Genomic DNA, 25832 nt, shown 5'->3' with positions numbered 1-25832 from the left:
TCCTATGAGTGCTCTGAACCCCCTTGAGGCCTGGCTACAACTCTCATTTGGCTCCCGGCCTGGGTAACTACCTGGGCCTTATATAGCGGGTCAGATCTTCCTTCCCAAGAGTATCCAGGAAATTCTGGACATCTTTCATGCCAATGAGTATCAGGAAAGACTCTGGGTAGCTAACTGCTTGCCTTCTTTGTGCCTAAGTAGGCAGAAAGTTTGCTTCGAGGAAGGTGCCTGGTGAGGGTTCTCTTTCCATAATCCCAAACTAAAACAGGGTCAGAAGCCTCTCTTCTGCTTTTAGTGTTTCCTTCAATCTATCTGTCTGGAACTTTGGGACAGTTGGGACACACGTGTCACCAACTGCTTCTCTTATTCCCACTTTTATCTCCCTCCCACAATCCTCTGGGGTCTATGTGTGACTATTTTTCCTACTTCCTCTTGGTAGTAGTTCTCCCTGTGTAGATGTTTATGATTAAGTCCACCCAGGTTGGTCCTTGATTTTTTTAAAGGGAAAAATTCAGAATAAAACTATTCTTTCTTTCCTCCACAAAGGCTGGTATTTGAGGCCCTTGTCTTGCTAAAGGGGTGAAGGAAATCAGGGTTGAGATTCACAGTGTTTTAGGGACCTCTCTGTCCCAAGCAGTTCCTGCCCCTCTTTCTCTGGGCAACAAGTTTCATGGCTCAGCCATGGAGGAGAGAAGCTGAAATAGAGCATGATTTACAGGAAAATAAAGATACATGGGTCTAATATCATTGCTGTTGCATATTTTATCTCAGTTTGTCACTCGTATTTTTGCTTTGTTTATGGTGTATTTCAAGGGCAAGCCTTTTTAATATTTATGGTGTCAAATTTGTCAGCTTTCCCTTAATGACTTCTGGGTTTGGTGCCCTGCAGAGGAAATTTTTCTCTGCTCTAAGACTGAACAGAACTTTTAATAGTTGTAAAATATGCCATTGTGCAAACATACAAATGTGCCCTAATTTATGTACAGATGAATAGTTAGTGCATTTCTACTGTTTAAGCTATCATAAATAATGCAATAAACATCTTTATAAATACATTTTTCCTTCTGCCATTTAAACCATTTTTTTAGGATAGATTCTTATGGGGTTTATGGGTCTTTCTATTGTAAAAGCCAACAACAATTAAACATTTACCTCTTATAAAGCGGCCCAGGCCAACTAAAATGCCAGATTTATTTTCTTTTGCTAGAACTGCAGCTGCTTAGTGTGATTATATTTATATTTCATATTTATTAGAAGCTATGGTAGTTACAAATGAGGTTGATTAATAAAAAATGAGAAAACCAATTATTAGTTAACAAATGCAATCTATTCGATAGACTAAATCTTTTCAAAACCAGGGAGAACATATTAAAGGTGTCTCCTAATTTATAGAGAAGTCCAGAGTAGAAAACAGACCATCTCAAGGATATCCAGTTCATCCCCAGCAATCAGCTTCTAGATTTCACATTATCATGCCTTCTTTGAAACAAATAAACTCATCATGGCCACCCCCACCACATGGCCCCTTGTGAGTGTCCAGCTTCACGGTGAGCTCAGGTCACTCCCCACACTGCAGTCTGAGCTGTGCTGTAGAGGTTTCACTACCTCAGGCTCACACACGAGAACAAGGAGCTCCAGAGATGTGTTTGTACATGAACAGGAAGGTGAGGTTGAACCTGGTCCCCTATCTTGTGAGATGCAGTACATTTCATCAGTCAAAAAACTAGGTTCTAGAGTCAGATGTTCTGGGTTAAAAAGCCTCTTACTAAATGTTAACCCAGGGTAAGTTTAACTCTCTGAGGTTTAGTTTCTTCCACTATAAAAGGGAGATAATGAGAGCACTTACCTCAAGGATCAAATGAGGTAATCAATAAGAAAGTGTAAATAATAAGATGACATATAAATGGAAAGAGCTATCCATTCATAGCACTAAGGTCTCTAGGCTCGGTGTGCCCACCTAATATAAGCAATATAAGTAATACGGACACTTGTGTGGCTCAGTCGGTTGGCCATCCGACTTGGGCTCTGTTCATGATCTCACTGCTCATGAGTGCGAGCCCCGCGTCAGGCTCTGGGCTAACAGCTCAGAGCTTGGAGCCTGCTTCAGATTCTGTGTCTCCCTCTCTCTCTCTGCCCCTCCCCCGCTCATGCTTTCTTTCTCTCCAAAACAAATAAACATTAAAAAAAAGTTTTTTAATAAAAAAAATAAAAGTAATAGGCAGTAAGAAAATTTCCCTTTAACACTGCCGTTTAAATGCACTCCTAGAGTCTTCCATATGCAAATTTTCTTCAGTGGGACCTTGTCCTATAAGCTCCTTCAAGTGAGCACATATTTATTGAGGGTATCGGCTGAGTTTTCCAACAAAGGTGAGCCCCCTGCTGAGCCCCCTGCCAAGCCCAGGGACTGACGACCCCCTCCCTATGGACCCCCTCCCCCCAGGCAGCGTGTGAATAGATGCTCTGAGCCCAAGAGGAGGGGCAACTAATCCAGCTTCCCACAGAGGGAAATCTGTGAACTTCTGCCTGAGTCCTCTTTTTAAAATAAATAACTTCCATGGTTTTGAGCGGCGCCTCTTTTTCCTTACAATAGGAGTATGTATTTATTGGAGAAAATTTAGGAAATAGAGATGAGCAAAAAGAAAATTAATATTGCTTGTAATCCCATCTCCCAGAAAAAGTATAGGTGGTATGTTTTTGCACCTTTTTGGTGTATGTGTACACATTTGTGTGTTTGTGTAAGACACACACTTTAAAAAAAAACAGGGGTCACCCCACATAGACTATTCTTTCACTTTACCATATAACCTAGACACCTCTGCATGTTGACACACAGCTCCTACCACCCTCGCTGCTCATAGCGTGGTCCTGAAGCACACAGCACAGGCTTTGCCTGGGAGCTTGGAGAAATGCGGAATTTCAGGCACCCCTTCAGATCTGCTGACTTAGAATCTGCATTTGAATACACTCTCCCAGGGGGGTTTATCTGTGGGCACAGTTTGAGGAGCATGGTCTTAAGGCACCATTTTTAGAGTCTCCCATAACTTGGCTAAACCATAATCTCTTTCCTGTCACACTGGTGGGGATTTTTCCCTGTGACAAGCAGTTGGTCCCTGGAAGAACCTGGGCTTCCCAAAGTGGTCCTTGTGCTTCTTCAGATCCTCCCTCCACCACAGTGCTCTTCCTTCACTGGGGGTCCCCCCCTCCCTTCTCCCCACTTCCCAGGTGACACCTTGGTCCCAGCAGACTCCACCCCCAGGAGACTCCTGACAGGTGGGGAGGCGCTACCCTTGCCTGTTCTCCACAGCTAAGTGCACACTGCCCACCTCTGTCATCACCTTCCTCCACCCAGCCGAGGCCTGGAGCTGCAGACTTCTCCCACCCTGGAAGGTTCGAAGAAGACCCCTTTGACAAATGCCAGCCCAGCTCCTGCAGGAGGTAGCCAGAGCTTGCCAATGCCTCCTCCCTCCTGAAATTCCTTTCATCCCACTATTCCACATTCCCTTCCCACTCCTTTATCCCTCAGCTGGATCTGAGTGCCCTCTCAATTGCTCTCTGCGTCTCCTCTTCACATCCCTACCCCATCTCTCTACCCCCCCCCCCCTCATTTGGCCCCTACCCTCTGGTCCAGAAAGCTACCCCCAGGCTCTCCCTTTTCCCCCTCTCCGGCCTCCCCTCTTCCACCACCATCCCACCCCCCCAACTCTAAAACTCTAAAACAGCCTCCCACCTCCCATCCAGCCCTTCACACCTGCCTTTCCAACTTCCTCAATTCCCGCCTCTCCCCGCCCCCAAATTCCAGCCCAGCCCACGGGAAAGGACAAGCTCCTCTGGTCCCACCCCGCCTGTGTGTGGCCCAAGGTGGAGGGGTGGGGCAGGCGCCCACCCCACTCACCAGGCCCGGGAAGGGTAAATGGAGCCCTGTGCGCCCTCGCTCCGTGGGCGGATGTCAATGGCCAGTGTGTCACTGGGTGAGAAGAGGCCCAAAGACAGCTGTGAGGCAGCCCTGTACTCTAGCCCCAGCCCACCCGCCAAGGCGTGAGCCCAAAGCCACCCATCGGCAGGAAAGAATGAGAGTGAAAAGTAAACTATGCCACCGACGAGCTCGCTGTGCTTTGGGAGTCAGGGGTGGGCGGGTTCCGCAGATCAGACCCACTGTCCCCCCTGCGCTGAGCGTGGGAGGAAGGGCTGTGTGGGTGAGGCCGGACCTCCGAGCTGCACCTGCCGCCAGGCCCACTGCGCGGGTCCCAGGGCGCCCTCAACAGTAAAGCTTTTCTTCCTTTATAAATGAATGATAAGCAGTTAGGGGAAATGTTTCTCAAAATAATACATTTTCACAGATCAAAATATTAAGGATTGGGGCACCTGGGTGGCTGAGTCGGTTAAGTGGTGGACTCTACTTGATATTCACTCAGGTCAGGGTCTCCCTGTGGGGGGATCGAGCCCCCCCCCCCCCCCACACACACACACACTGTGGGCTCTGCACTAGCTGAGCCTCAAGCCTGCTTGGGATTCTCTCTCCCCCTCTGTCTCTGCCCCTCCCCTGCTCATGCTGTCTCTCAAAAATAAACAAACATTTAAAAAATATGTTAAGGATTTTTTTTTTTTTTTTGCAAGAATATTTAGTACTGACAGAGCTCTGGAAGAAATGGAGGCACCAATGCGCTGCTGGAGGCTGTGACAGCGAATTGGTCCAACCCTTGGCAAAATGTGGTAAGAAAGAGTACTAAACGTCTTTGAGTGCTCATACAATTTGACACTGTAATTCGACCTGTGAAAACGTATCAGAAGGAATAATCCTAAATATTCCCAAAGTGCAGATATTCCTTGTACTGAAAATGAGAAAGCACTTAAGTGAAAGAATATGTATGGGATTATTACAAATATATAAAATAAGCAGAGAAAGACGAGAAGGAAATCAATTAAATGGAAGTGTGTGATTTTTTTCCCCTCTATATTTTACTGTTTTATGAACTACCTTGGAGATGCATTGAGATAGAATAGTTTAGCTATCACTAAGCATTAGAAATGCAGCATCTTTCTTGAGGAAGCCCCTCAGGGACCCTCCTTACTCCCTACCCTCACTCTCACCCCTGTGGTAACCTCTCCATACACTTTTATTACATATGGCTAAATTCTTGAACATGACATAATACTGTCTTAAATATTTCAAATTTACACACATGGTAAAGTATTGCACAAATACGTCTGTAACTTGCTGTCCGCAGTCAACATAGTGCTTTTGGGATTTATCCATGTTGACTCATGTTGATAAATTTAGCTCAGGTTCATTCAGTAAATGAGTCAATATTTATAAAGAACTTAGAACAGAGCCTGGCATGTGGTGCTACCTAAGTTTTGGGGTCTCTTTGATAAATAAAAATTCATTTTCATGGAAGTATAGTATACTATTGTGTTAATATTACATTGAATTTATTTATCCATTCTCCTACTGATGAAAATTTAGACTGTGCATTTTGTCCCGATTACAAACAGTCCTGCTATGGACATTCTAGTCCGTGTCTTCTGTGCCTGTGTGTGAACTTCTAGCGTGCACACCCAGGACTGGGGCTGCAGGGTTGCAAAGGATGCCTAGCTTCAACATTACTAGTGACTGCCCACTTGCTCTCCAAAGTGATCATACCAGCAACAGATGAATTATTGTGTTCCCAATCCTCATCAAACTTGCTATTGTCAGATTTTTTCCCTCAATTTATTGGGTTTATGATATTATTTCTTTATGGTTTTAATTTGCGTCTCCCTGATTACTATGAAGTTGGGGGTTAGGTATCTGTTTATATGCTTACTGGTCATTTGTATATTTAATTCTGTAAACTTTTCATAACCTTTTCCTATTTTTCTATTGGTTCTTGTAATTTTCTTATTGATTTTTTAAAATTCTTTATATATTTTGGATATTATTCCCTTTTCAGATGGATGTATTGCAAATACTGTCATTCAGCCCGTGGCCTATCTTAAAAACTTTCTATAGTGTCTTTTAAGGCACAGAAAATATAAGTGCTAATGTAGTCTAATATATCTATTTCTTTATAGTTTGTGCTTTGGGTGACTTGGTTAAAAAAAAAAAAAAAACCCTTTCTTGTGGCACCTGGGTGGCTCAGTTGGTTGAGTACCTGACTTTGGCTCAGGTCATGATCTCACAGTTCACAAGTTCGAGCCTCACATCAGGCTCGCTGCTGTCAGCGTAGAGCCCACTCTGGATCCTCTGTCCTCCTCTCTCTGTCCCTCCCCTGCTCATGCTCTCTCTCTTCTCTCAAAAATAAATAAACATTAAAAAAAAAAACCCTTTCTTATTTCAAGGTCCTAAGTCTCTCTATATTTTCTTCTAGAACTTTAAAAATTTTGCTGTTTTATATTTGGCCTTACATCCACCAGATCTGATTCTTCATGAAAGGAGTTACAGAGAGATCTTTCTCATACAGATAACAATTGTCCTAGAACCATTTTTTCCAGTCATTTGAAATGCCAGCTTTGTCATAAATTAAATTTCCCAAAATGTGTGGGTCTCTTTCTAGCTATTTTGTTCCATTGGTCTATTTATCTACCCTTGAGCAATACCACACTCTTAATTACTATAACTTGATAATAAGTCTTGATTTCTATATGAGTGTGTATTCTCACATTTTTTCAAGACTATCTTGACCATTTGGGGTCCTTTACATTTCCATATATGTCTTAGAGTTAACTTGTTTTACAAAGTCTTTGTTGGGGTTTGGTTTAAACAATGACCTCAGAGAGTAATTTTGGCATATTGGCATCTTTATGGTATTGGGTCCATATATATGGACCCAATATATATATATATGTATATATATATATATATATATATATATATATATATATATATATGTATGCCATATATATATATGGCAAATATCTCCATTTATTTAGGTCTTCTTCAAAATCCTACCATAAAGTTTACATGTTTTCCATATACATCTAACACCTTTTATTATGCTTATTACTAGATACTTTAGGATTCATTTTCATAATTAAAAAAAAACCTTTATTTATTGTTTTAACTGTATATTTTTTCAGTATTTAAGAATTTAAATCAACTTGCAGATTGGGCTCATGGGAAGATTGTCTACTCTATAGCCAGTTTTCTCAGGTTTGATAAAAAGTGTTAGAACCTTTGGAGGAAGGAAAAGGCAAAATAATTTTTTTTTAGTGCACTTGAGAATTGAAAAAAAATCGTGTGTGCATGCATGTGTATGTGTGAGGGGGATGGAAGGAGGGGAGAGGTATAGAAGGAGAGGTTTATAAAAAAATCAAAAAGTGCAGAGCAGAAAACAATGCAATTAAATTCAACTGCCCAGGTTCTCAGGCCCCCAGTAGCTTTTTCCAAAACATATGCTGCTTATAGGCCCTTGTAATATGTTAATGTCCTACAATCCTGTATATGGTTGATGCTCTCTCCAAATCTATCCGATCCATTTTTGACACAAATGGAAGCATAAAATACACAACAGTTCATCATCTTGCTTTTTTCATTGAACAACTTATCTGTAATCTTTCTTGCTCACTGTGAAAATAGCTAGACAGTAGTTCAGTTTCAGTTTCATATTGGTGGACATTAAGCTGTTTCCAGGATTCCTCAATAACAACACAGCAATCAATATCCTTAAATATATGTATGACCAAAGGCTCCTGTGTCTGACTCTTGATATCGGCTCAGGTCTTGACCCAGGTTTGTGGGATCAAGCCCCACATCAGGCTCTGTGCTGAGCACGGAACCTGCTTAAGATTCTCTTTCTCTCTCCCTCTGCTCCTCTACCCCATTCGTTCTCTCTCTCTCCCTCTAAAATAAAATTTTGAAAATTCAAAAAATATATATGGCTGTACACATACAGGATTATAACTACAGGATGACAGAGTAATTCATGTGTAATTTCGATAGACTTCACCAAATTTGTTTCTAAAAAAGGCTACAATTTACAATTCCAACAAATGCATGAGCATGCCTGTTTACATTGCCCTCATTCACACTCACACTTTGTTTTTTTAATGCTTATTTATTTTTGAGAGAGAGACAGAATGCGAGCAGGGGAGGGGCAGAGAGAGAGGGAGACACAGAATCTGAAGCAGGCTCCAGGCTCCAAGCTGTCAGCACATAGCCTGATGCGGGCTCGAAGCCACAAGCTGTGAGACCATGACCGCAGCCAGTCTCACGCTTAACTGACCGAGCCACCCAGGTGCTCCACGCTCACACTTTATATTATCAAATTTCGTAATGAAAAACAGCTCATTTTTATTTTCAATTTGCATTTCCTTATTTATGGGTGAAATGGAGCATCTTTTATTTTTCAGCCATTTGTGTATCTTTTTCTGCCATATGTCCATTTTTCTATCTTTTCCTTTATTGATTTATGAGAATTTACAATATATGGTAATGAAATTAGCCATTTATCTGACATATGAGTTGCACTTATTTTCTTCTTCTAACTTGTCATTTATTTTTTATTTTGTATTTGTGTATATTTCTCCACAGATAATTTCTCCACGTATAATTTTGTCTTAATGTCCATTTTTTTTCCCTTTTGGCTTCTGAGTTTTTCCCCTTACCTGGAAACACTTTCTCCATTCCAAGATTTTTATTTTTTAATTCTTTCATCTTCTATTTTATACTATATATGCATATTTTAATGGAGAAATATACATATATCTTGTTTAATTAGCTTGTCAATTCCATGCAAATCTTTGCTAGGATTTTGATTAAAAGAAAAACTTCATAGATTAATTTAGGAAGTTGACATCTTTATGATATTGTATTTTCCTATTAATAAGCATGGTATATATCTCCATATAGAAAACTGGGCTTTTATAATCCATATATATACAACAAACTGATATATATATATACATATATATATAGCATAATAATATATATACATGCAATACTGTCAATGCCCTAACACCCCTGAAGCCATTCCCCTGTCCTGCTTTGCTTCAGCAGAGGGAGGGATTTCTAATTTCTGTAATATCTGATTTCTGAAATAAACTATGTATCACTATTACTAAACGATATAGCTTAGTTTTGCCTTTTGTAAACATCATTCAAATGGAATGAAATTATACCATGTGGGTTTTTTTTTCATGTTTATTTTTGAGAGAGAAAGTGTGAGCAGGGGAGGGGCAGAGAGAGAGAGGAGGACAAGAGGATCCCAAGTGGGCTCTGTGCTGACCGCAGAGAGCCCAACACCGGGCTAGAACCCATGAACCGCAAGATCATGACCGGAGTCGAAGTTGGACACTTAACTGACTCAGCCACCCACTACCCCTCTTTTATATTCTTTAGTTCCATGATTTCCCTTCCCCTTGGTCTTTTGTTCCTGATTCTTGATGAACTGTTTGAGTCGGCTTGGTTTCTTCCTTTTAAAAGCTCTAATGATTTGGAAGTTTAACATTCTGTTTGTAGTCTTCTGGTCTACAGAAGTCTTCTGGTTCAGGGTCTCAAGAGTCATTTTAAATATTAACCTCACCCCTCTGTTGATCTTTCTACCTCCACCTTTTCCCCTTTCTTTAACTTCCTCAGAAATCTGTGTGATCACTTCAAATCCTTTTTACAAGTAGTGAGTCTCCACATGGCTGAGTGAAGCTGCCGGGCACATAAATATTCATTTCTCCCTTTTCCCTCAAGGACAACGAAGACCCGAGAGTTGAGGCCAGCGTGGGGGCCAGGGAACAGCAGGAGGAGGATTCTAGCTTTCCTGGGTCGGGCCTGACTCCCAACCTGGCTCATTCGAGCACTGCACCATCTTCATTCTCCCAGCCCAGCCCCGGCCCGCACACTCCCAGGGCGACACTGCTCCCGGCTCTCCGCAGGCCCCTTCCGACGCTAGGGGGTTGGGACGCCAGGGGATTCGTACCTTCGCCCCCGGCAGAGCGGCGGGACCTCGGAAGGTTCAGAGCTCAGCCACTAGGGGGCATCGGCGCGCTTCCCAGAGGAGACCTTACCAGGAGCGTCAGGGCTGTCACTTGGCGCTGCGTGGTCTGCTTGGACGGGCTCTGCGCCAGGCGCGGGAGATGAGGCGGGGGAGCCCAGAGCCCCACCGTCCGGCCGGCATGGGGGAGGGGACAGAGCGCAGGCCACCCGCAGCATCCACCCCGCACCTGCAGACTCGAGGGTCTGGAGGAGGCTGGCAGGGCCAGAGCCGTGGAAGCTCGTCGGTTAGAGACGCAGCCAGAGCACAATGGCGTGCGGACCGTGGGGGATCGCGGGGGTTCCCGGTTCAGTTCAAGACGTAAAATTCTCTCACCTTCACCCCAGCCCAAAGCAGTTCTCCCAACGCTACCCCGTGCCTGAATCCCTACTGTTAGAATCACTCCATTTATTAAGGAAGACCGGTCAAGGGCACATGTGTTAACCACATGTTACCCAGAGACAACACATTAACCCTTTGGGACACAGTGACACGTTAGCGCAGATTAATTTTGCACCGAGGTAGGATTGGGATGGAGGGATTTCTGGGCCATAGTTGCCATTATTATCTCAAGGACTAAAATACATAATAATTATTTATGGACTTGTCCCTTGCCAGGCAGCTGGGAGCTTTGTCCCATCAACTCTTTTAATAAAACGGCATTTGGAGATCACTTGGTTAAGGTGAGATCTGCTGCGTTTCTCCACTGTGAAGTTACTACTTTTCCCTTTGTAATTAATAAATACTGGCAGGTGGGGGGAGATCCTTTGAGACTATGACATGTTCTGTTTCTTCTCAAGTTTCCCTCCTGCTTCTCAGTGCCCTTGGTGGGCCTCTGGGACACCACTCCATGCTGTCACTGATGGTTTGGCACTTGGCTCACAGTCTTCCTTTCACCCCAGTCCTGCCACCATCCCATCCTCAGTAAGTCACGGTGTTGGCCTCCCCTCACCCCTCAACTCCTGTTCTTTGCTTACTGCCTCTCTCCCTGTACCTGGCTTGACACTCAGCCTCCTCCTCTGCTTTCCTCTAACTAGGCTCCTTTCCCTCTCTCCCCACGCCCCTCAGAGGACTCTTCCTCTGCAGTTACATCTCTGCTGACTTCCCACATCCTTCAAACTCTGCAGATAATACCCCTTACCACTTTCCTGGAAATAACCAAGCCTTGAGCCTGAACTGCTTCAACTTCCTAACCCTTTCTCTATATTCTCCAAACAGCTGCACCTCTATGGTCATCCTCTCCTCCTTCTATCCCATCTCAGCCCAACGAAAGGCCTTTTTGAGGTCAGCTGGAGCTCTGAGAGCAGCCTGGTGGAGTAGAAAGGACAAGGACTTTGGGGTAGATCAGATCTGATTGGGATCTTAGTGCCCGCATTTACTAGCCATACTTTACAACCAAGTTGTTGTGGGTTTTTTTTTTTCTTTGAACTTTCTGAGCATCAATTAGCATGTATCGGTGATGTCCAAATACAATTACTAGCGGTTAAGGATTTTAACTTCCTGAAACAAATTCTGACATGTAGTGCTTAATAAATTTATAGGTATTATAGGTATTATAATTATAAATTATTCACAGTATGGATCCCTGTTCCTCTAAAAAATGTCTTCATGTATTACCTCTCTTCTCCTGTGTTGTTGTTGTTGTTTCATTTCCCACTCGCCCCAAGACAGACAGAGTGCAAGTGGGGGAGGGGCAGAGAGAGGGGGAGCCACAGAAGCAGGCTCCAGGCAGGCTCTGAGCTGTCAGCACTGAGCCTGATGCGGGGCTTGAACCCATGAACCTTGAGATCATGACCTAAGCTGAAGTTGGACACTTAACTGACTAAGCCACCCAGGCGCCCCTCTTCTGTATTTTCAATCTGTCACTCTCAGCTGGTTTCTTCCCTCAGCTTATAAACCAGGTCAAATCTCTCCCATCTTCAAAAACAAACTAACAAGAACACCTCCATAAAGAAATCCACCAGCTCCCTCAAGTACTCTCACACCTTGTCATGGAGGGAGAACTTCCCAAGCGGGAATTGTTGGCCTAACCAATGCCTGGTTCTTTGAGATTTCTATTTCCTGTGGCAGTCTCTCCTTTGGCTTTTTTGAATCAGAGAATTGGCTTATTTCATCAATTCTGGAAAATTTCCAACCTTTATCTCCTCAGATGTTCCCTCCCCTCCATTCTCTGTCTCCCCTGCTTCCAGATCTCCAATGAAACATGTATCAGGTTTTCTGTATCTTCTCTTATTTATCATCTCTTTTGTATTTTCCATTTTTCTGTCTCACTGTGGTTCATTCTTGATGATTTCTTCTGACTTATCTTCCTTTCCACTATGTTATTAAACCCTTTATTGAGTTCTTAATTGGATTATTGCACTTAAAAATTTTTTTAAGCTTTATTTATTTTTGAGAGAAAGAGAAAGACAGAATGTGAGTGGGGAAGGAACAGAGACACACACACACACAGAATCTGAAGCAGGCTCCAGGCTCTAAGCTGTCAGCACAGAGCCCTACGCGGGGCTCAAACTCTCTGAGATCATGACCTAAGCCAAAGTCAGATGCTCAGCTGACTGAGCCACCCAGGTGCCCCATGATTTTTGCACTTTTTAGTTCTATAATGTCTAATTGATTTTTTTTTTAATCAGCAGTGTGGCTTTAAATTTTTCCATATCCTTATATAAAACTTTAAATTCTGCTTTTATCTCCCTGACACAGTAAGCATTATTCTATTACAGGTTGTACCTAGGAACTCTATCTGAGATCCTGGTGGGTCTATTTCTATGGCTTATGGCTTCTGTTGATTCTGAGACATGTTGTTTTGTCTCACGTGCCTTGTGTGCCTGTGTTCCTTCTGGACATGTTAAATGAAATGATTATTTGAAAATTAATTTGAGACCTAGGATCTTCTTTCGGAGAGGATCTACCTTTCTTTTGCCAGCACCAGAGGGCACTCAGTCCAGGAACAGGGCTTGAGAATATTCTAGAGGGTGGGCTCTCTGTATAAGCAGGGAATGGGCTTGGACTAGGGTTTCCACCTTGGTAGACAGTGACCACCAGCTCTGTCCCTCCAGCTCTACATTCTAGAGGAATGACAGTGTCTTCACAGTGTCAGTGTCTTCAGGACACTGTGGAATGCAATATTGCCCCTCCTACTCACCCCAGAAGGTTGGCCTGTTAGCTGCCTTTTCCCAGACAAGGAGCAAAAGCTCACCCATTTAGACTCTTACCTCTCCGGGGTAATAGAGTTCTACTCTATTAATTCCTTTTTTTCCCCCTTTAGTTAGGCCTTCAATATTACTGAGAAGATGGTTTGAGGTCTCCTTTAACTGCTATCATTTCTTTAGAGGGAGAGTGGTTTGTCCCTTAGTCAGAGGAAGCAGATGCCAGGGAATTGCTAATGCCCTTGGTACCACTTCTTTCCTGGCTGAGCTTAGATCCTTCCTTTTATTCATGCACACTTGAACTTTTTATGGGGAGGCATTATAATATGGAGAGCAATTTCCAATTAGCCACTGGAGATGGCCTAGCACATGCTTCTGGGTCCACTAGAGCGCTCTGGGCCCAGCCAGGAGGCCATCTTTATGTCTCCCTGACCATCCATCGGGACATGTGAGCATCACTGATGTAAGTGCTGTGCTTCTGGTGTGTTAATCAAATATGGATTTGATCCCAAGGTCCATATAAGGGGGTGGAAAGGTTCTTCTATGATGTGAGCAGACCTCTTTGATGGGCCACCTGGAAAGAGGCCTGTTCTTAGGTAGGTAGCATTTACTCAGATGAAGCCTGCTCTGATTCTCCTAACATGGACAGGGTCTTTCCCTGCCTTGTCTCACGTGGCCCACCCTCAGCGTCTGCTGTGGAGTCCACATCACCCTCTGCCTGTGTAACCAAGATTTTACATACACATCATGCTTGCTCTTTAGTGGTGGTGGTTGTTTTTGTCTGTTTCATTTTGTTTGCTTTGGTTGAAGAGGCTCAAATTACTCCTATTGCTCAGTCCATGCCGCATTATTATTCTTGGTCTGCACAAAGTCCTTTGGTTATTTTATTAATTAATGTGCCTTCTTTTATCCCACTTCCCTACTCTCATTCCCCTCTTTCTACAGGTCATTCTTTTACTGTATTAATGCTCATCTTTATTTGGATGTGTTCTTGCAAAATGTGCATTGCTGATTTACGTGCATATATTTTTTAAGTTTACAGAAAAGCAATTATACAATATATCTTCTTATGTTTCCTCTTGTCTGTGCTTGTACCATTCTGCCCTGTTGCTGTGTGACACCTACCTCAAGACATCTAACCTCGCTGTAACACCCTATCGTGTGCCCTGGCCCCAGTCTCCCAGCAGTGGACACTCAGTTACCTCTAATTACCAGCCACCATATAAATATGCTGCAAGGAACTTCTTTATAAGTGTTCTCTTATGTGTTAGTATGATGATTTCTCTGGGTTGTATATCCAGGAGCAGGATTGTTAGGTCATGGGGCATGCAAACGTAGGACTCGACTCAACCAAATAGAACCAGACTGCTTTCCAGAGTGGCTGTACCTATCTACACTTCCATCAGCGATACATGATTGATATCTATGTCACCAGATCCCCTCCAGCTCAGCATTACCTGGTTTTTGAATGGTTGCCAGCCTAACAGGTACCTGTGAGATAAACACTATCTCACAGAGCTTTTAATTTGGGTTTCTCTGATTATCAGTGATTTTGAGCATCTGGTCATATCCTTAGTAGCTTCTCGTGTTTCTCTTCTGTCGTTTGCCTGTCCATGTCCTTTGCCCATTTTTCTATTGAAGTTGCTGGTTTTTTTCCTTACTGATCAGCAGGAAAGGGGAACAGATAGGGAGGGGTAGGGAAAGGAGGAAGATAGACAACCAAACACATTTTTATCTAACAGGGTGGAGCTAGGGTCAGGTAGAAATGAAACTCTTCACTTCAGACAGGATTCTTAGCCTCCAATCATCAACAATCTCTGGTGGATTTTAGCAGAAAGGAGCATTATTAAAGGAATGATTTGGAGGGCTAAGAGCCAAGGCAGAGTCTAGGGCAGGTGGGTGGGGACTGTGCCCACTTCAAGAGAGGCCACTAAGGACCAACCTGGCATTTCCAGCTCCTTGTGGGGAGCTGAACTCGGCCTCATGCATGTCTAGTAGGTGGGACAATTCCTTAGATAGAGGGAGGGGGTTTAGATGCTGGGCAACCACACAGAATAACTGTGTCCACTAAGCTCCTCCTCTGTTCCCTGGACTGTGTGGGCCTGAGGTATGTCTGGAAAAGCAAGAACTTAAACTTTGTTAATAGGGTACAGAGATAGCTGATACCCTAGGGTCCCTGACAAGAGCCATTGTAGGAAGGAGCAATACGGCATCACAGAGAATGTTTGCTACAACAGACAAAGGCATCTCATATGCAAACCCCACTCATCTTCAAACTCTGAGGGCCCAAGTAACTTACTGGTTTTAGAAAAACAGAGAGGCTGCTCCTTGACCTGACCCAAACCCAGCCTACTATAGCCGCAGGTATGTACTTAGAAGATAGGCTGGGTGGAGGACCTAGGAGAGTGGCCTCACAGATCATTAGAGACTTATAGAGCTCAAAGAATCTTCCTGTGAGGTCCCTCTCTCCAGTGAATAAATAGCTGTCTCTGTCTCACATGGCACAAGCATAATTCCCTTGGAAGAACTGGTAGAGATCTTGAATCTAGACCAAGCAAGACCAGAACCCTCCTAGCTCTTGAAGCCATTATCTGTGGATCCCCAGCCCCAGAGACCCAGCACGGCCAGCAGCAAGAGTGGACTCCCACAATGATGGCGACACCATAGGTCAAGAGAGGACATTCATGAAGGTTGTAGTGTAGCCCAGGTGCTACAGCTTTTCAGCGGCTGCTGAGGACAGCAGCTACAGAAACAATGCCCAGAAAGCAGCATGGCCAGTACATCTGCACCCGACCAGCAACATGGTGACAGAGCAGTAGCCAGAACGGACTCTTGGGCAGCGAGATTCCAGAATCATCCTTAGCATAGGAACTGAAGTCAAATTCTGCAAGATTCTAAGACCCTCTGTGAACAGGTGAAGGCCAAGAGTCATTAAAATGTAGATACTTATGTTCACCAGACTGGACTTGCAGCCCCAGACTGGTGAAACCTGGTATATTGGTACCACAGTCATAATAACGAACATAGTTGTTATGCTGTGTACGATTCTCATGTATTAGCTTAATGCCTGGGCACAAAAGAGGCATGAATGAAAGTACAGGGAGCAAAGTGGTGTTGTCTAGGCACCTTCTTCTGTCCCCTATGAGCACCTACCTGAGAGGTGAACCTACCTGTACAGCCATTGTTGGGCTGTCCTCATGTTCCTGGCAGTATAGAAAAGGCACTCATTCCATGTGAAGAGTCCTGGGCTCTTCTCCTCAGGGCTGGTGTCCTGCCCTACTGGTACCATGTCCTATCAGGAGATGTGAGGGCAGAAGTACTGGGAGCAGGAACCTGTGGAAGAGGTGGAGGGAGCCGTTGCCTTCTTAATAACATCCTTGCTAAGTTCTTCTGTTCTCCAAGGATAAGCAGATGGTGACGGTGGACTGGGAAGAGCCTGAGGAGCTGGTCCTATGCCACACACCGGGGCAAGCAAGTCCCTGTATTTAGCATTCTTCCTGCAGAGACTGTGGTGGCTATAATGAAACATGTGTGGCTAGCACAGCAGCACGTGAAGCGGGGGTGGGCAGCCAAGACCGTGGCCTCTGACATAACCTATTGGTCAGCTACCTGGCCACTGCAACGATGTGTGATGATGTGTCTTCCAGCCACTGGAGACCCTGGGCTTCCCCATTACCTTCCACTGTTACTTGACCTGAAAGGCTTCCGTGCTGGCACAGTCTGCAGTCTCTGACATCATAGTTGCTCCTCCTAGCAAAGGGTAGATACCAGCTACCACCATGCCCCATGGGCCCCAGCGAAGAGCTCGAGAAGCTCAAGGCAGAGGTCATACCACAGGATGGGGCATCTGGGCTCAGAATTGACCACTGGTAGGCAGATTGAAGTGTCCTGATGGCCACAGTTTGACTTCCTATCTATCCCATGAGCCTTGTCTTTGTTTACCTGGGGCTTTTAGCTTCTGATGGCTTCAGGATCTGTCAGTCTGTCTGTTTCATGTATACAAGTGGTACTCTGGGCCTCTCTGGGAGGCCAAAAAGCATGTCCCTTGGTCCTCTTTGAAAACACTGTTAACAGGTCAAAATCCCAAACTGCCCTCTGGGAGGCAGAGGCTGGGTAGGTGAGAGAATTCTCTATACTCACCTGAAGAAAGTCTGTATGGAGGGAGAGTCTAGAAACATGCTTGGGCATGAGGGAGCTGATGGCCTTCTTTCTTCTGTATTTTTTAATGTGAAATTTTTACCAAAGCATAACACAAATACAGGAAGTACCCAAATCACAAGGATACAGATCCATAGCTTTCCCCCAAGTCACCTGTATAACCAGCACCTAGACAAAAGAATTTTGCCAGAATTCCTGAAGCCCCCTCATGCTAATCACTATCCTGACTTCTAACAGCGCAGGTTAGTTTTGCCAGTTTGGGGATTATAGCAATAGAATCATATATTACTGAAGGGCTTCTAAGAACAAAATTACCTAATACCCAAAATAGCAAGAGTTTTGCTTTGGGATGATGTAATATGCCATCATCATCCTCACACAAACAATAAACCCTACTTCACAAATAAATGCCTTTTGTAAACATTTTTGTTTTGTTTTGTGTTCCAAAGGGTAGAGGTGGGAATCAATGAAAAGGGGCTGAGTCTCCCCTCTGGGTCAAGTGTAAAACAGAGCAAAGGGAGTTGCCACAGAGGGTATCTGCAAGTATGAACACAGCCGGAGCAGATCTAGACCCTCTGAGTCAGTCAGGAGCATTCAAGAACTGTAGACAGAGTGTTGGACTTCCCCCAGAGTGTGGGATAGGACCTCAGTAAATTCATATACATTTCAAAAGACAGAGTGACCTCTGCTGACATCTGGGTTCCAAAATAGATTAGCATTTCATTAGAGAAGATATGAAAAACTTGTCATCCCCATAGACATATGGTTATCCCAATTTGACATTAACAGGCTTATTATTCCTGTGTGATGTATACCTGCATGAGTCAGATAACGGGGCTGAGTCAAACGTGGCATGCCTAAGTCTGGAAAAAGAGAGGGGAGGGAGGCTCTAGCCACAGATACTAGAAGGGACCAGAGAATAAAACCTTTGCTGATAGAGATTGCCATTTAGCCACCTGCATGGAAATGTTGCTGTTAGATACAGAAGGCATGGAGAGTGTTTCCAGGACCAGTCTCAGGCAGGAGATAGACCAAATCTTAAAGGAAAAGTGAAAAGTGAAAGTTCTTTGCCCCTAGTAGCAGCAACAGTTAAACCATGAGCAGCGCCCCGCTGAGCCTTCTGGAGAGGCAGGGAGCCCACTCAGGTTGAGAGGACAGGACTCAGCTGTTAGTAGTAACCCCAAATAGCAGAAGGTGGTCCTCAACCTGACCGCAAGTTACAATCACCAGAAAGGAGTTTAATTTTCACCTTTTTATTGTACATAACATTTATCACTTTAACTATTTTTAGGTGCACAGTTCAGTGGCATTGAGTATATTCCCACTGTTGTGCAGCCATCACCACCGTCCTTCTCCAAAACTCTTTCATCTTCCCAAATGGAGAGGCTATATATTGGTTAAACAGTCTCTCTCCAATCCCCTCTCCCCTGAGCTCCTGGCAACTGCCTTTCTATTTTCTGCCTCTATGAATTTGACCACTCTAGATACCTCATATAAGTGAAATTCTACAGTATTTGTCCTTTTGTGTCTGCAGGGGAGATTTTTAAAACCTGAACCCCAGACCAATTAAATCAGAATACCAGGGTCGGGCCCAAACATTTAAAAAAGCTCCCTGGTGATTCTAAAGGGCAGCCTTGAAAACCACTGGGCTAGAAGATCTAAATCAGATTTGCTTTCAGGAATCCCTCCGAATAGCAAACACATCTCAGCACCTGCTGGCTGATGCCTAAAATTCCTTTAGTCATGGGCAAAGCTAAGGATTTTCCTTCTTCAGCTGGAGATGAGGGGCTTTAAATGACTGATTGACATATCACAGTGACTGAAACTCATCTGCTAAAGATTAATCTAGCAGTCAACAAATGTAAGTGAGTATTATCAGACACTGTCTCCTTTTGAAAGCCAAGAAGACTCAGAGAGTAGTAGATGATGAGTAACTGTCCACTTGGGAGATGAGAAGAGACAGACACACCAGGGACCCATGGTCACTTGTTGGGGTGATAAAAGTTAGTGTTTACCTTTAACTACCCTTAGGACCAACATATCTGTCTACCTGCCTATTTGCTGGAACAGGGCCACTATGACATATGGTTCCCATCAACTGTATTTTTGCATGATTCTTGAATCTCCTCTTTTTTATTTAACCACACTGACTTCATTTCAAAGGAACTTCACTTACATGGGTCCTAATTGAGGCATGACCAGTGCCTTGTTCAAGGAAGAGCTTCTGCTGCTGCTGGTTTCTTCAGAACTAGAAATACATAGAAAATGGTCAGGTTTAAACAGACAGAGAGACAAGATAGGGATAGGCACAAACATTTATAAAATGACAAAATAACAGGGAAGATCCATACCAAAATCATATCAGTTCCCATGGTGAAGGGAGGACGGTATGGGAATGAGAGTGGAAGGGTTTGAATGTTCATTTTTCTAAACCGTGGAAGCAAACATGACAAAATGTTAACCCACTTGTTCTGCGTTGGCATTTTGTCATATTACTTTTTAAAATTTTTTAAATGTTTATTAATTTTTGAGAAAAAGAGAGAGAGAGAGCATGAGTGGGGGGAGGAGCAGAGAGAGGGAGACACAGAATCTGAGGCAGACTCCAGGCTCCCAGCTGTCAGCATGGAACCTGACGCAGGGCTCGAAGTCACAAACTGTGAGATCATGACCTGAGCCAAAGTCAGATGCTTAACCAACTGAGCCACCCACGTGCCCTGTTATATCACTTTTTAAACTTGCCTTTGTGCTTTTCAGCCTTTACAAGATGTTAATATTAGTGGCTTCATCAGGCTGTCTACGGTCAGCACAGAGCCCACTTTGGATCCTCTATCCCCCTCTCTCTCTGCCCCTCCTCTGTTTATGTACTCTCTTTCTCTTTCAAAAATATTTAAAAAATTCAATATTACATATATGCCTATATAAATAATTGTACACATAAATATACATAAAGAAATGCTTTAATGACTGAGGCTTTTACAAAAATTTCAGGTTGATAATTCTGCCATAAAATTAAATTACTAAAGCCTCATAGAACATTTGAAAAATACAAAAGAGATGGAGACACAAATTAATATTCCCCATAAAACTGGAATGTAGAGATTGCCACATTTTGATGTCTTCATATCCAAGCTGTTTCTCTATGAATTAAATAACTGCATCATTGATTTCAAATTTGCAGATAGTTTCTGATTACAAAAATACCTGCTCACTGTAAAACGCAGGAAAATATAGATAAGGAGGACAAATTACTTATGTCCTTACTATCTGAATGTGATACCGGTGAAGAAGAGAAGGATGTAACCGGAAAGACTGGAAATAGGACAGAAACATTGTCAATAAGGAGTTGTATTTACCAGGGTCTTTGGTCTCATTCACCTTCTCCTCTGGTCTTTATGGGATAAAGTGACCCCAACATTCAGTCAGATATCACATGGCTGGACCCTAATGCCAGTTTGATCTTGGTTTAAGTGTTATTTCTTTGCTGGCTCAATCTGAGGGATTCACTCACTATTATAATAGCCTTAAGTTTTTTTTTGGGGGGGGGGGTTATTATTTATCACCCTCTACCATTTTTTTGTTTGTTTACTTGTATATTTATTTGTTTCTTATCTCTCTTCTTCATTGTTGTATCCTCAGGACCTGGAAGTGTCAAGTGTCTGACATTATTGTTGAATGAAAAAAATGAATCAAAGAGCCTTCAGTGGTCCTGCCTGCATAGGATTGTGAAAGTATCTTCCTTTAACTACCATTGGATACTTACCTAAGAAGGCAACCTGGTGAGGCACCTGTTTTTCATCTACACGTCTTCCTGCCACCACCCCCCACCACCACCAACTACCTCCTTACTTGGCAGCAATTCTATGTGCCTGTGATAATCAGAACCACTTGCCACAGCAAATACCACATCCTTCTTTTCTGCTTGTTTGCCTTGTGGAGCCTGAATATACATGTGACTGCCTCAGCTTCCAGTTCAATGAAATCATCAATGTGTCCTTTGGTGGCCACGTTCTTCCCTTTGGTACTAAAAACTTTGAACTCTCAGGATTCAGTGTTGTTAGGATGGGAAAAAATACTTTAGATAGCCATTTACTATTGCAGTAGCCTTAACATTTTTAAAAAGCTTATCATTTATCATTCTTTACCACTTTTCCCATTTTGCATTGAGGAGTGGATGCACATTATCTGTGTTGTTAAGGCTGCAGAGACGCTCCACCTTTTATAGATTTATTGGCCACCTACAGTTTTCCTTGAATGACTAGCCACTTATGACCTTTGCCCCTTTACCTACTGAGGTGTTCATTTTTAACTTTTTGATTTGTAAGAGTTCTTTATATTATAAGGAGTCTAACACTTTGTCACATATAGAGTACAATTTTAAGTTGATTTTTCTTTTGGAATTAATGTTTAACAGTAATTTTAATATAGAATAATTGTAATGTTTAATTTCTTAAGTAGGCTCCATGCCCGATGCAGAGCCCAAAGTGGGGCTTGAACTCACAACCCTGAGGTCAAGACCTCAGCTGAGACCAAGAGTCAGATGCTTAACCGACTGGGCCACCCAGGCACCCCTGTAATGTCTAATGTCTATTAATAAAAAACTTTAAAATTTTTATGGAGTGCCTGGGTGGCTTAGTCAGTTGAGAATCTGACTCTTGATTTCATCTCAGGTCATGATCCCAGGGTCATGGGTCGAGCCCCATGTCAGTCTCTATGCTGAGCATGGAGGCTGCTGATTCTCTCTCTCTCTCTCTCTCTCTCTCTCTCTCCCTGAGCCCCTTCTCCCCACTCATGCTAACATTAAAAAAAAAAAAACTTAAAAAAATTTAAATATAATTAAGTTCTTCACCTTTTTTAAATGATTCTTGCTCTGGCATTATTTATAGGAATACTTGAACAACTTCAGCATCATAGGAATTCAGCAAGGAATGTTAGTAATAACAGTAAAATTACTAATAATCATTACCATTTATTATTTACTATGTATCAGACACTCTACATACTTTATTCTATTTAATACAATAAACCTATGATATAATTATTATTCCCATTCTACAGGTCAGGAAACCGAGGCTCAAGAAGACAGAGTAACTGCCCATAGTCATGTAACTTACAAGTGTTGGAGCTGAAGTTCAGTCACTTAGTTATGTACAAATTCTGGACTTTGTCCGCAGATGAGTAGACCTGGGTCCCCATCCCAGCTCTGCTATGCTGGCTGTGATACCTGTGTATGTGCCTTCACCCCCTGAGCCTTAATGTCACCTATAAAATTTGTTTAACAATAACCCTCTCATAGAGTTGTTGAGGTATTTAAATGAGGAAAAGGAGATGTCATATGGCTGGCACCAAGTGACAGCCAACAAAAGAAAATCCACCACCACCACCCCTTTGCTGGGGCCCCTTATTACTTTTCTCCCTCCCCTCTCTTTGGGGAGGGGTGGGGCAGGATTGGAGAGGAGAGAAAGGGTAAATTAGCTCCTGCAGTGAGGTGCAAAGGTTGGAAGCCCAAGCCCGGCTCATCTAAGTAAGGAACAGAGCAAGGTGAAATGCCACCTAAGAGAGATCCCACCCAGGGAGTGGCTCAGATGCTTCCAGCACACACATAGGCCTTTTTGTGTGTGGGAGGCAGGGGTGGAGCTGGATCAGAAAGATCTCACCACAGCTTGGAAGCAGCCACCTCGCTTGTGAGGAGAGCCCTGGGAGGTTGTCTCTCATCTGCCAGCTCTTGTTCTGTTGGCCCCAACATACACACAGAGACCATGGGGACCCTCGAGGGACACTTGCTGCCGGGGATATGCCTCCTCATCTTTTCTCTCCACTACTCAGTGATGGTGTCCTTGGCCCTGCTACGGGGACAGAGGTTTCTCAAACCCCCTCTGACCCCAAAGGAGAAGCGAGGACACAGGTGGTGGCAGCTGGTACCTGTGGAAGGGATGATGAAGGTGGCCATCTCCCTGACTGGCATCATAACCGAGTTCTTCTACCCCCCAGGAGTAAACCGGATGATGATGGTAGACTGGGAGGACCCTCGGCGGCCATTTGTGTTCTATGACAACTGGTATCACGTCACCATGTATGGGTTTTTCACGCTCAGCGGCGTTGTGGACATCGTGAGCCGGGCGTGTCAGGCGCAGCAGAACGTGAAGCTGGAGCGAGCGGCTGAGGCCCTGGCCTTCTGTGTGCTGGTCCTGCTGATGGCATTTCACCTGGAGAACAAGGGCACCCTGGAGGTCCGCACGCACCTGCTGTTCGTGGCGCCCACCTTCCTGCTTACCCTGGTGCTCACCATGGAAGTCTGGGTCCCTGACCAACCCACGCTCTGGGTGCTGAAGACCTGGATGGGGCTGGTGCTCAGCACATGGATGCTGCAGCTGTGTGTGCTGATGTACGTTCCTCCCTCCGGGCAGCCCTGGAGGGCAGAAAACCCTGGCGACCTCGCCTTCCTCCTCATCTTCTTCTGCTGGCACCTGGGCTTCGGGGCTATCGTGCTGGCCGCTGTCTATGGCCTCTGCAGCCTCTGGCACCATCGCATCTCCTCTTGGAGGGAAGTCCCACGTGCCAAGTACCAGCTGTGTCCCAGAAGCTACAGCAGCGAAGAGCTGGAGAAGCTCGGGACAGAGGCCATGCTGCAGGATGGGGGCATCTAGGTACAGAATCTTTGTGCTATGCCTTTTGTCACGAGAGTTTTGAGGGTACCCACTGTGCGCAGAGCACAGAAATGTGCTGGGATCTACTTTCTGTCACAGGAGCCACCTTCCTTGTTCCTAAATAAACCTTTCAGTTCCTGGGATTACTTCACTCTGTCGCTTTGTTCTCTCCAGGTCTGCCTCTTTTCCTGCCTCACTGCCCCGCTTGGTTACTGACCGTGGACTTGTGTGGAGTCAGAACAAGGAGGGGGCTTTTCTCTCACAGAGGAAATGAAAATCAGGAAATAGAGGGAGATGGAGGGCCGCTGGGGACCCAGGGGGGTTTCATCCGTTGGAGGCAGAGCTAGCTGGCTTATTGTGTGCCTGCAGCTAGAGTATTTAAATGTGCGAAAGAGAAGGGGTCCATTTTTGCATAATGGTGAAGAACTTCTGTTTCTCTTCATTTTTCTGTTTTCTTTACACTAAGCATGGCAGGATGATGAACTTGTTTCCTTGTTGCTATAGTTATTTTTAATCTACACGGAATGAGGCTACATCTGCCTTCTGAGGGGCAAGTGGGGAAGGGGTGACAGTCGGCTCAGCAGGGGCTCAAGTCTGAGAGAAAGGAGGCAGAAGAGCAAGGAAGTCCCAAAGGAAACAAGGATGACCGAAATATAATTTTAAGGTGTTCAGGTTTTGCTGGGATGTAAAACTCCATTGTTCCTACTCTTTCAGTAACGTCTGTGATGCAAGTATATGCGTGTCTTGTGTGAGTGATTCTGGAGCCAGACCAAAGAGAAGGCTCAGATGTCAGTTGGTAGGAGCAGAAGGGGAAGAATGGCTATGAGATGTGGGGTGCAAACCATCTTCAGTGGTTCTGAAGATGCAGAACTCGGAGCTGAGAGGAAACGGGAAATGTCAGCCCCTGGAATTTGCAGAAATTTCTAGCCAGTCATTGAGCTTCTCCCAGAATGAGGAGAGAAGGTGCTGGTAAATCCATACACTCAGTAAGACATATGAAAGCAAATTTTATAAAAACGCTTATCCCTGGGTACAACTAGATATCCACTGCTTCTGCTAGCACGAGCCTGCGTATGTGAGACAGATAAATCCAGCATCTGGAAATGTGAAGAGGCAGGAAGAAGAGATGGGGTGCTGGCCGTAGATGTGGAGAAAGGACCAGAGAGAAAAGCTCCCTCTCATGAAGCAGCTGCAGCGACACCACCTCTTGTGTAGTTAGGAATGCTGTCCTCAGAGACTAAAAAGCTGTAAGAAGCATAGAGAGGTGTTTGCATTTGCAAGATGGAAGACAGGTTGCACATTGTCATCTGAAATGTCACCGGACACTCCCTAAAGAAATAGTGTGTGGGAGCATGGAAAATAGGCTCCAGAAACTCCAGGATGAGAGCTTGAGGCAGGGAAGGGAGCCAGGGGAGGGTCTGGCAACTCACCCTGGCAGGGTTTGGAGGGGAGGAACACTCTGGATCTAGAGGAAGAGAAATGTGTCCTGCAGCAGCTGGAACCAGGCCAGCCTCAGGTTCCATCCCAGCAAAGCAGGAACCAACCTAAGGAGAGGCCAGCGCCTTTCCTTCTGTCCCCACCCTAAAAATCCCAGAAGCAGAGCCAAATTTACCCTGAAGCTAAGATAATAAAGCTTAAGCTTCAGAGCCCCTCACTTTACATCTCCAAACATAAAGCCCTGGGAGGGGCCACAGCAAGGTGTTGATATGATCACTAAAAAATTGCAAAAGTAAGGTATTTCTGTATTCTTCTTCTTTAAAAAAAAAAAAAGTGTTTATTTTTGAGAGAGAGACAGAGTACAAGCAGGGCAGGGGCAGGGAGAAGGAGACACAGAATCCAAAGCAGGCTCTGAGCTGGACCAACACGGGGCTTGAACTAGATGTTTAACTGACTGAGCCACCCAGGCACCCCTGTATTCTTCTTTTCTAAAGAGGGACCTCCAA

The 25832-nt window shown here is 44.3% G+C and overlaps 1 protein-coding gene and 1 long non-coding RNA gene across 2 annotated transcripts in view; one reads left to right on the top strand and one right to left on the bottom strand.

The window, feature by feature from the left end:
• LOC147577332 (uncharacterized) overlaps positions 1-25832 on the bottom strand; it is a 56256-nt gene that overhangs the window by 9496 nt on the left and 20928 nt on the right. Inside the window, exons 3-4 of the long non-coding RNA XR_015240155.1 lie at positions 19422-19493; positions 16258-16420 (exon numbers count right to left, since the gene is read on the bottom strand). This is a non-coding gene — a long non-coding RNA (uncharacterized LOC147577332). The remainder of the gene's footprint in view (positions 1-16257; positions 16421-19421; positions 19494-25832) is intronic.
• Positions 22878-24032, top strand: LOC112850509 (transmembrane epididymal protein 1A-like). Its single transcript, XM_025914185.2, has one exon. The coding sequence runs from the start codon at positions 23002-23004 to the stop codon at positions 23887-23889; it is 888 nt and encodes a 295-aa protein (XP_025769970.2). The 5' UTR covers positions 22878-23001; the 3' UTR covers positions 23890-24032.

Source organism: Puma concolor, chromosome C2 (assembly GCF_028749965.1).
Source record: "Puma concolor isolate L17-30 chromosome C2, mPumCon1.1.hap2, whole genome shotgun sequence".
Lineage (NCBI taxonomy): Eukaryota > Metazoa > Chordata > Mammalia > Carnivora > Felidae > Puma > Puma concolor.
Note: the sequence above shows the minus strand (reverse complement) of the source record. Positions and strands in the feature narration are given on the sequence as shown.

Excerpts from the sequence above, each read along its gene's own strand:
- LOC112850509 (XM_025914185.2), top strand. The coding sequence starts at position 23,002 with ATGGGGACCCTCGAGGGACACTTGCTGCCGGGGATATGCCTCCTCATC.